Source organism: Eptatretus burgeri, chromosome 3 (genome assembly GCF_056783735.1).
Source record: "Eptatretus burgeri isolate ZD-2024b chromosome 3, Ebu_testis_v1, whole genome shotgun sequence".
Classification (NCBI taxonomy): Eukaryota; Metazoa; Chordata; class Myxini; order Myxiniformes; family Myxinidae; genus Eptatretus; species Eptatretus burgeri.
The window spans coordinates 19,114,181-19,125,996 of record NC_140963.1 but is presented as its reverse complement, the minus strand read 5'-3'; the positions used below and the strand labels follow the sequence as shown (position 1 = coordinate 19,125,996).

At 41.4% G+C, this 11,816-nt stretch overlaps 1 protein-coding gene and 1 pseudogene across 13 annotated transcripts in view; one reads left to right on the top strand and one right to left on the bottom strand.

Moving 5' to 3' along the window:
• The window catches only part of LOC147029491 (uncharacterized), a 210,977-nt pseudogene that overhangs the window by 126,109 nt on the left and 73,052 nt on the right, over positions 1 to 11,816 (bottom strand). The window lies entirely within an intron of this gene.
• STEAP4 (STEAP4 metalloreductase) overlaps positions 1 to 11,816 on the top strand; it is an 86,716-nt gene that overhangs the window by 42,488 nt on the left and 32,412 nt on the right. For all 12 annotated transcript variants that reach the window (XR_015055686.1, XM_085871992.1, XM_085871990.1 and 9 more), the window contains one exon: positions 4,160 to 4,687. Coding sequence is in view for 11 of the 12 variants with exons in the window: in XM_085871992.1 (XP_085728118.1) it covers positions 4,160 to 4,687 (528 nt within the window). In the remaining variant the exon portion in view is untranslated. The remainder of the gene's footprint in view (positions 1 to 4,159; positions 4,688 to 11,816) is intronic.

Genomic DNA, 11,816 nt, shown 5'->3' with positions numbered 1-11,816 from the left:
ATATATATATGTATATGTATATATATATATGTATGTATATATACATATACATATACATATATATACATATACATATACATATACATATATACATATACATATATATATACATATATATATATATATATATTTACATATATACACAGATGCCAACCCTCCCGATTTCATCGGGAGGCTTCCGAAAATTCACCCAAACTCCCGCCCTTACGATCACTATCCTTATCCTCCCGAAATTTTGATATTTTTGCACTGTTCACTAATCAGAATGTACTAGTATGAGAATTGAATGAAAAGCATCGTCTGCTACGTATAGCATGTGGTAACTCCATAACGTTCGCTGCTACCAAATTGTACGTAAAAAATTGCAAATTCAAATGAGGAGCAGCGAAACATTGGGTCTGGATCTCGCTTATGCGACCATGCACTGAGATTTAGTGCATGCGGTATGTGTGCAATACAGTGCATGCGGTATGTATGCACAGTGTATATGCATGCGATACGCTCACTGCATGCAGCTGGGCCCCGTACCAGCCCGGCGGTCGCGACCACCGTGCGGTGTTTAACAGCCGCTAGAGTTCTACGAGTCGCGCTGCAGCTGTGGAACATCGACTTCGAAGTTACCGATGCTTCAAGCCCTCGATGTTGATTACGAAATGGCAGAAAAGAAGCTTACGAAGACCAAGAAATGGTCTCAGAAGTACAAGACCGAATACAGTCTCCAATACCCGTGTATTCGAAAGTCTGAAAGAGGAATTCATCATGCGTATTGTACAGTATGCAGCGTTGATATTTCAGTTGAGCACGGAGGTCGCGATGATATTCGGAAGCACGTTGGAAGCAAACGGCACACAGACATTGCAAAGGAGAGATCTTCGAGCACGAGTACCGGTACACTTCTGAATTATTTCACCAAACAAGGGACAAGCGAGGAAGAGGATGTTACCCGAGCGGAACTTCTCTTTAGTGGATTTATTGTGGAACATAACTTGCCCATATCAGTCTCAGATCATGCTGGACCTCTATTTCAAAAGATGTTTCCAGATTCAAAAGTTGCTTCAAAGTATGGATGTGCAAGAACAAAAACTTCAGCAATAATTGGTGAGTTGTCAAATGTTACTGCTTCATCTATTGCCGATATTGCTAGACTAGCTCCATTTAGCCTAGCTACAGACGGTAGCAATGACAGTGGTGAGGCCCAGCTATATCCTGTCCTGATTTCGTACTATGACAACAGTGCTGGGATTGTGAAGCAAGGTTTGCTAAGTTTGCCTGCGTGCAAACAAGATTCCACTGGAGAAAACATTTTCAAACTGCTTGATCATGAGTTCAGTGACAGGAAAATTCCGTGGGGAAATTGTGTTTCCTTTTGTGCTGATAATGCCTCTGTCATGGTGGGCAAGCACAAAGGAGTCGCTGCTTATAGCCACAAACAAAATCCAGAGTGCTACATCATGGGATGCCCTTGCCATATGATGCACAATACGGCCAAGAAGGTGGCTCAGGCCTTACCCATTGAATTAGATGACTTTCTCATCGATATTTACTACTACTTGGACAAAAGTAGTAAACGCGTCAAAGGAGTGAAAGCACTGCAAGAACTCTGTGATGCCCCGACACACAAGATTCTGAAGCATGTCGCAACAAGGTGGCTGTCCCTTGGTCAGTGCCTAGACAGGCTGATTGAACAGTGGGAGCCACTTCGCCTCTTCTTCAAAGAAGAAGTACGAAGAAAAATGCAACCAACTGTAGCCAAGACTCTAACAACGAGCAAGAAGGACGGCACTGTATCTACTGCCAGTACTGGCACTGCAGGATCAAGCACTAGTGGAGCAACATTCACCACTACCACTGCAGTATCTGCTGCGAAGAAGACAGCAGGGACAGCACCAAAACCAATGCTGAGAGCAGGTAGCATCACCGGCCCTTCATCACGTTCATCTACAAAGCAGATCCCTTCAGAGTCGAGAAAGACTGTGATAGTCCCATCTACAGGCAAAGAAGGACCCAAGTTAAGTTCTGCTTTTGCCAAATCACTTGATAGAAGCTCAGCAAAACCTTCGAATCAGAGGTCTTCTTCCTTGGCTGCACCTACCTCAAGCTCTCTCCTCAAACGTAAAATTGGATTTGGTACTACGAGTCTGACCTCTTCTGCTGGCAGTAAACGCAAGTGTGATCGCCCTGCGGCTAAGTGTACTACGAGTTCTACAACTAAAAGCGCATCTTCCTCAAACACTGTGCAGGAATCTAGAGAAAAACGTGTCAACAGGATGTTCTTGTCTCCACAAACAAAACTCTATTGTTTCTTCCTTCGATATGCTAACAAGCTTTTTGAGAAGGGGAATCTTCTGCTCCAAAGAGACGAACCCTGTATTCATCTCCTGCACGGAGAATTGAATGGTCTTCTGAAAGATATCTTCGTACGGTTTTTGAAACCATCGGTGTCATCGGTTGCTCTGGTAAATGTACGCTTCTCTGACAGAAATCATCAGAAGAATGATGAGGACCTCATGATTGGGAACGATGCCAAACTGTATATAAGGGAACAAAGGAGTCTCAAGAAATCCACCTTCACTCTGAGTGAGTCAGACATCCAAGGTTTCTTCAGTGCAGTTCGCTCATATTATGTGAAAGCCTGCAATTACATCTTCAAAACCTGGCCGCTAGATGATGAATTAGCCAAGCATGCTCAGGTGCTGGATGTTAAGCTACACCAAGAAGTGGGGTTTGACTGTGTGGAGTTTTTCATCAAGAAATTCCCCTGTCTGTTCAGTGGCGGTGATAGTGACATAGACAGTCTTGAGAGTGAATTCGCTCACTACCAGGCAGACGCCTCCATAACTACAATTGCTACTGAGACAGTGAGAGTGGATGAGCAGTGGCATCAGATTTCACAGCTCACAGATCCCTGCACTGGTGCCAAGAAGTATCCTAATTTGAGCAAAGTGATGAAGGGAATCTTGTTCATTCCTCATTCGAACGCATCATGTGAGCGGGCACTCAGTCTTGTACGGAAGAATCATACTGAATTTCGTCCCAATTTGAGTGTCAAAACCCTGGAAGCTCTCTTAATTGAAAAACTAGCTCATAGCACCCCTTGCTACCAGAGAGAATACAGCAAAGACATAATCAGAAGGGCTAAAAGAGCCACACAGCTGTCACTCAGCAAAGCTGCCATGGAAAAAGCAAGCAGCAGTAGTACCAGACATTAAGGTAAGAAAAATATTGCTTCTTTTGTGCTTTTTGTTAATCTTTGATTGTCCCCTAACTTACTAATATTAACATATATGTAACATTAAAAAGTGCACAATTTTCCCCTTTTTTTGTTCAAAAAGTGGGAATTCTTAACATGTTAAATGCTCCAAAATAGGGCTCAGAGGGCACTAGAGAGCGTCTAGAACCCCAGAGCTTCCAGGGCCCTAAGGCGGGCCCTGGACCCCGCCGCAAGGGTCGAGCGCTCCGCGCTCGAGATGTGCGCTTTGCGCACATTATTTGGTGTCGGTTGCAAATCCTCCCTAATTCTGATTTCCAAAAGTTGGCATCTCTGTATATATATATATGTATGCATATTTATGCATATATATATACATACATATTTATGCCTGGTGTTGGCTTCATGGTTAGGGTGATGGGCTTGGGATCCTTGTATCCTGAGTTCAAATCCCACTCGACTTTTGAATTAATACCAGGTGGGGTTGACTCTGCTTGTCATCCTTCCGATGTTGGCAAAATGAGTGCCAGCTTGCTGGTATCCTGTGTCGGCATGGTGACCCGTCCAGGATTGTGCCCAATAGGCAAGGAGACTGCTTCGACAGCACCAACGCTCTGCATAGAGTATGGTCCCAGTCAATGGATTAATATATATATATGACTAAAAATATATAAATATCCATGGCATTGTTGGGTCAGAGATTGCACCAGAAGTTGACAGTTTATCAATAAAGAATATTCATTTTCATTGAAGAAACTCCATTTTAAATGAATTTCAGATAGACTTTCTTATCAGTCAACTATGAGATGCAATTATGGATTACAAAGAAAGTTTGTTTCTCGTTAACTCGTGCAAATTACGAAAGCATTTCCTTTTCAGAAAAAAAGTCATGCAACTTATGTCATCAACCAAAACAACAATGCCAACAACCAATGTGTCTTTTTTTTGCAGGTGTTTGTCTGTGCTGATAACGTCAATGCGAGGAGGAAGGTTATGGAACTGGCCTGGATAATGGGCCTTGAGGCAATTGACAAAGGATCTTTGGCCAATGCAAAGGAACTGGAAGAATACACACACCAGTTTTTTCCACAGTGGAGGATACCTATGAGGGTCACACTTGGCCTCTTATTTGTATTCTACATTTATACAATTATCCAAGATGTTCTCTTTTCTTACTTTAAGCATGGTAGTGACAGATCATTCAGACTTGCAATATCTCTCCCAAACAAAGCAATCCCAAGTGTGGCTCTCGTACTTCTGTCTCTTGTCTACCTCCCTGGCACGTTGGCTGCCTATATCCAGCTGCACCGTGGTACCAAGTACAGCACCTTTCCACTGTGGCTTAATAATTGGTTACTTGTGCGTAAACAACTCGGTCTGGCTATGTTTGGCTGTGCAGGAGTACATGTTCTAATTTCTCTAGCACTTCCTCTTCGTGTCTACGTCTACTGGAAGTGGGTTTTGAGTATAAAACACCAGGTGAGATCTCAAACAGAACTTTTCTCAGCATTTAGCGATCGTCCACAATATTTCCATCAATCCCAAGGACAAAAACAAATAATTCCTCATAGATTGTGTCTGATTAGCCTTTGAATATATTGTTTTAACAAAACTCATCTTTGACAATGCACAAAAAAATTATGTAAATTTTATTTGTCCAACTGATCACCTTACCCTTATCAGAGAGCAAGTAATTTTGCTAAGTAGTTCTGTGGGAACACTTATTTCATACCAAGGTTGTGCGTCTTCTTTCCGAAAGGTTCTCAGAGAATGAACAATGTACATTAGCATATGTAATATTCGTACTGATGTCGATGGGATTCATTCTTCACACTGTTATGTCCACCAACAAGAACAAATGAAACACACACACACACACACACACACACACACACACACACACACACACACACACACACACACACACACACACACACACACACACTCACACCTCACAGAAAGTAACACATTCCTCATCCCAAAATCTGAAGAAACTAAACGACCTCACAAGTATCGACCAATAATATGTCCACCAAGTACATTCAAATTTCAAATGGGAATCATCACAGAAATGATGTACCACCATCTGACACAACAAGGATGCTGAGGGGCAGAACAGAAGATATGTAAAAGAGAATAATATGTAATAATAGAACCCCTATGATGAAACAAGGGCATAATAGAAAACTGAAACGAGAAAAACTAAATTGTCCACAGCCTGGAGAGATCATAAGAAAGTTTTCGATAGTGTCCCACATTCGCGGATGATAAAATGCATGCAAATAGACAAAATCAATCTACAAATGATAATCAAACTGATTGAGAGAGTAATGGAACTTTGACATACCACATTGATATTACAGCACTCGGAAGGAAAAAATAAAAATATCAGGAGTGAAGATACGACGTGGGATCTTCCAAGGAGACGGCGTTTCCCCCCACTCCTGTTTTGCCTGGTCCTGGACCCACTGAGCAACCTCATTAATGAGCAAGGACAATGATACACCCTAACGTCCAATAAGAGAACATCCAAAGAAACAGGAAAGGTTACACATCTGCTATATATGGGTGATTTAAAGCTCTTCACACCAAACGATGAAGAATTGGCAGAACAACTGAAATTAGTGAAACCATACTCTGCCAACATTCAAATGGAATTTGGCCAAGATAAGTGTGCCAAGTGCACAATCGTACAAAGTAGACCAACAACAGACAGCAAAGATCGACCTAAATACAACAATACAGGAACTAGAAGAGGAAGCATCATACAAATACCTCGGAGGAGAAGAGGGCCACTAAATATGTCACAAACAAATGTGTAAAACAACTACCAAAGAATTTCAGCTCTTATGTGAGCCTCAACAATATATACAAAAAAATACCTACCGATAACGAGGGTGATACTGAAAACATACTTCTCTCTTGCAGTACCAGTGTCCCAATACAGCTGTGGAATAATAAACTGACTAAAAGCAGAAATCAACATGCAAGATTTCAAAACAAGGAAACTCTTAACAATTCACCAAATGTTCTACAAAAATCAGTGCATCTCGAGAATGTACATACCGAGTCTTGGAGGTAGCGGCCTGATGTAGCTCAATGAAATGTGTACAATGACAACTATCGGAGCAACTGAGTACAATTTCTATGCAAGCATAAAGCCAACAAACCAGAAAAGGCATTTTTAACCCACCGAGCAAAAACTTTCCAAAGGGGGGGGGGTGCGAAAAGAACATCACATATTAATGAGAAACAGCAACAAATGCAGCCCCAATGATTGCAAAAAAATAAAGACAAGAAATATTTCAAACGAAATAGCATAGATATACACCGACAACTGGGAAAATGATAAAATAGCAGAGAGATATAAAAACTAAAGTTGAACAGAATGGGCATAGACAAAGAAAGCTCATTGCTATGGCTAAGAAGAGGTCAGTTCAACTGAGATGTAGAACAAATCAAAACAAGAACTAGAACGGGCACTCGGTAGAGCGCATACCTTCGCTGCCGCTACTTTTTTCCGGGCACATTTGAAAAACGTCATTTAAAAACATCCATGACGTCACAACCATCAGTCCGATGGACATCAAATTTGGTGTTAGACGTCATTGAGGGCAGTCCAACAAAATGGAATGATAAACACTGAAAAAAATCGAAAGTTTAAAAATGACGTCATCTTGTGACGTCATTTTGACGCACTTCCAATTACGTCACTACCAATCGCAGACTACCATCCTGAAAGCTCTTATTTCACGGAACATTTTAACGTTGGTTTCATGTCAATAGCTCTATTAGATCTGAAGTTATGCCTACAAGTATATTTTGACCTTGAGTGTGACCTTGACCTTGACCATGGAGTTAATTTGCAAAACCTGTTCATAAATAAGCAGATATTTTGGTACTGATCATAATGCCTGGATTTGGGACAATTTCCTTTACAAATTACATAGATATTTGAATATAAAATATCAGGACATTTTAGCCACAATTGAAAAACGTTATGTTCAAACGTCAATGACGTCATAATGGTCAGTCCGAACGACGTCAAATTTGGTGTGTGACGTCCTTAAGGTAAGTCCTACAAAACGGTATGATCAAAACTGATGAGGTCGAAAATTGAAAATTTACGTCATCTTGTGACGTCATTTTGACGCACTTCTGATGACGTCACGTCAAATCTGACACCACGTACCCGAAAGGTATTTCGTCATGGAACAATATGGCGTTGGTTGCATGTCGATAGCCGTCTTAAGAAAGAAGTTATGCTCAAAAGTTTGTTTTTGACCTTTTCATGACCTTGACCTTGACCTTTGACCCGATCGCTCCCAAAGTCTAATCAAATCGTCCTTGGATAATCACGAATCATCCCACCAATTTTCATGCAATTCGGTTTAATACTTTCTGAGTTATGCGAATAACAAACAAACACACATATTCACAAATAAATAAATACACAGCGACCAAAACATAACCTTTCGCAGAATGCGAAGGTAAAAAGAGCAATCAGAGATTGCTGACTCTCACCAGGACTTGTTTTGAGTGGTGTTTGTGTAGTTTTGTGTGGCGTTTGTTTACTGGTGTGTTATGTAATTAATAAGAGACTTATGTAATTAATAAGATAATTGTGGCATAATTAATAAGATTATTAGAACTGCTACTTTGTAACTGCTGGCAGTGATGACCAGGTCATCTACCCTCAAAATAATCCAGGTACAGCCAAGTGAGCCTAATTCAAAACTAAAAAACTAAAAAAGAACCCAGATCAAAAAAATTACATCATTCTGGCTGCCACACCATGTGTCCAATCAAGTTGAAATTTAAAACATGTATTTCACATCACTACTAGATCATAATAGTGAGGTTTCACATCGATTGATTGAGGAGTTAAAGATAAAAAAATTTTTTTTTAAAAGATTTTCGCTCAATCCAATATGGCTGCCAAACCATGTGACCAATCAATTATTCCTTAACAAACGTGTACACCCAAAGATTGGGGAACATTTGTGTGAAGTTTCCCCTTGATCTGTCCAGCCGTTCTGGAAAATTTTTTTTTAAAGGTTTTCAGGTAAATCCAATATGGCTGCCAATCCATGTGACCTATGATGTCATATTTCCTCTTTTTTCCCGCCTTTGGAATAAACTTCCTCACTCTATTCTTTCCCATTCTTCCCTCCAGGCTTTCAAAACAGCTGTTCACCACCACCTCTTATCTTCCCCCATCCAAATCCTCGATCTTTTCTACCCCCGATAATCCACCCATGCCCACTTCCTTCAATTCTCCTGCTTTCCTTCCTGAAAGTCCCTGTAATGTCCATCTTCTCCTCGCCATGTTCCCCGTCCCATCCCCATCCCTCTCCCTCTCCCTTCCACAGTTCACCTGTGTCTGTTCCCCAATGTTTTGTCCCTTCCACTCCCACCCCTCTTGTCTCATGCCTCCTTGCTGTGAGTTGTGTGTTAGCTCTCATACGAGCCTCGACCAAGGTATACAAAAAAAAAAAAAAAAAAAAAAAAAAAAAAAATATGTGAACCTTTTGTTCCTCATGGATAAGCGGTCATACGTGTAAAGCTTCGCCTTGATCTGTTCAGCCACTTCAGAAAATAAGGTTTTTGAAGGTTATTTTTGTTAAAGCAATATGGCGACCAAATCACGTGACCGATGACGGCATCAAGTTTTTTTCTGTGGACCATTTTATCCCTAGATGACGATCAAAAAAATTCATACTGATCAGTTGTAGCATTCTACATATGAAATTATGACATCATAATGAAAGCACCTATGACATCATAAAAAATGACGTGTATTCCCTGTGAGGAGTACTGGCTGTGTGCCAAGTTTCAATTTTTTTCCTTGGTGCGGTTTCAGAGATAGAGATCCAAAGTTTTTCCATTTTTCCAACATGGCTGCCACACCACGTTTCCTATGATGTCATAATTATGATTACAACATTCTACATGAGTCGTCGCACCTATGGTGAAAATTGTCTCAATCCGACAAGCGGTTGCAGAGAAAAACATGAAAGTTCTGTGTGGACAAACAAACAGACAAACACAAACAAATGGACCCAAATGCAATACCCTGTCCTTCGACGTGGGGAAGAAATGCCCAAGACCCAGGAGAACCCACCAATGGCTTTCAGAAGATCACAAGGAAATTAGATGCAGGTTGAGACCATTCAGCCTACATGCCTGTGCCAGATCAACACCACACTGATTTAACAACACCAGATCAAAATAAGAAAAGCAACATGTTTTTAAAGTTTTTTTTAAGTTTTTTTTTGTTTCCAGGGGAGGGGGCGTGGGCTTGGGTGAAAAACACACAACACCCCTTGCCGAGACCCCCACCAACAACACTCCGTACACATGCAAACAATTACTCATCAATGCTCAAGCTACCTAAAAGTCCTGCCAACATCCCGATACCCATGTACCTCCAATACTTCCAGGTACCTATCTAATTCCAATTGAAACTTAGCTACTGTTTCTGCTGTCACAACCTTTCCAGGGAGACCATTCCACACATTAACTACTCTCTGAGTCAAGCATCCCTGCCTTACTACCGTCTTAACTCTCCTCTTCTTTACTCTCAGGCTATGGCACTGGTCCTATCACTGTCTACGCTGTTGAATAATTCATCCGCATTTATTTTATCTATACTTTTCATTATCGTAAACATGTCCATCATATCTCCGTGTAACCACCTCCTTTCTAGTGTTTAAAGCCCTGTTTCTTTCAGCCGCTCCTCATAGCTGAGTCTAGCCAAGCCCGGAATCAATCGAGTAGCCCTGCGCTGAACCCTCTCCATGGCATCTATGTCCTTTCTGAGTTGTGGTGACCAAAAGTTGCACACAATATTCTAGATGTGACCTTCATTAAATTATTGTGCATTGTTAACACCACCTCTTTTGATTTATAAATGATCCCCCTCCAAATACAACCCAAAACCCTATTTGCTTTACCAATATCTGCCTGGCACTGTGCTGTCTGCTTACCTCCCATATCTATTACCACCCAAGGATCCTTCTCCTGTGTGACGTGCTCAAAAATTACCCCTTACATCCTGTAATCTCTATTTTCATTATTCTTCCCTATCCCCAACACCTTACACTTGCTCAGGTTAAATTACATCTGCCAATCTTTTGCCCAATCCATGCAAGTATCAATACTCTCTTGTATCTGTTCACCACCCCCTCTGCGATCCACTTTTGATTTATACATGATCCCCCTCCAAATACAACCCAAAACCCCATTTGCTTTACCAATATCTGCCTGGCACTGTGCTGCCTGCTTACCTCCCATATCTATGACCACCCAAGGATCCTTCTCCTGTGTGACAGGCTCAAAAATTACCCCTTACATCCTGAAATCTCTATTTTCATTATGCTTCCCTATCCCCAACACCTTACACTTGCTCAGGTTAAATTACATTTGCCAGTCTTTTGCCCAATCCATGCAAGTATCAATACTCTCTTGTATCTGTTCACCACCCCCTCTGCTATCCACCTCACCTCCAAGCTTTGTGTCATCTGCAAATTTGAAAAGCTTACTCATAACCCCACTATCCAAATCGTTGATGTAAATAAGGAATAATAACGGTCTTCGTGCTGATCCCTGAGGTACCCCACTATTTACATCCTCCAGCAAGACATCCTTCCACTCACAGCCACTCTTTGCTTCCTAGCACAAAGCAAGTTTGCAATGCAATTAGCTCCCTGACCAGTCACTTCATAAGACTTCACTTTGGTGAACAACCTCCAATGTGGTACCTTATCAATGCTTTCTTAAAGTCTAGAAATACTATCTCCACTGCCTTTCCCTCATCCACCCAATCAGACACTGCTTCATAGAACTCTAAAATATTTGTAAGACAAGACCTACCTTTGGTAAACCCATGCTGACTACCTTTAATTAATTTGTGTCTGTTTAAATGCTTCCTCTTCTGGTCCTTAATTAATGTCTCCAACACCTTCCCCACAACTGAAGTCAAACTAACAGGTCTCGAGTTTCCCAATTCTTCTCCAGATCCTTTCTTAAATAATGGTGTTACATTTGGTACTCTCTAATCCTCCGGTACCTGTCCTGACTCCAGTGAGCTATTGAAAATATCCGTTCACATCTCGGTTACCTGCTCAGCCACCTCCATCAATACTATCGAGTTCATATTATCTGGCCCCGGAGCCTTATCTACTCTTAGATTTCCTAGCTGTTGCTTCACTTGCTCCACTCCAACCTGGATCTTCTGTAAAAGCCCTTCTTCACCACTTTGATAAATACTCTTAGCTATTGGTAATTCTCCTGATTGTTCTTGTGTAAACGTTGAAGCAAGATACCTGTTTAATCAGCCTGCCATCTCACTTTCATCACTAACCACTCTCCTGGTGCTATTCCTCAATGGACCCGCACTGGTCCTAACACATTCTTTTCCCCTGATATGTTTAAAGAATGCCTTGCTATTATGTTTAATATTCTTAGCCATGTCCTTCTCATACTCTCTTTTAGCTTGCCGAGTCTCCGCTGGGGCCTGAAGCCGCCATGTTTTTTGGCCTGCTCAACCATGCCTTGACTTGGAACAGGCCACAATGATTTCTTCGTGATAGTTCCCCCCCCCCGC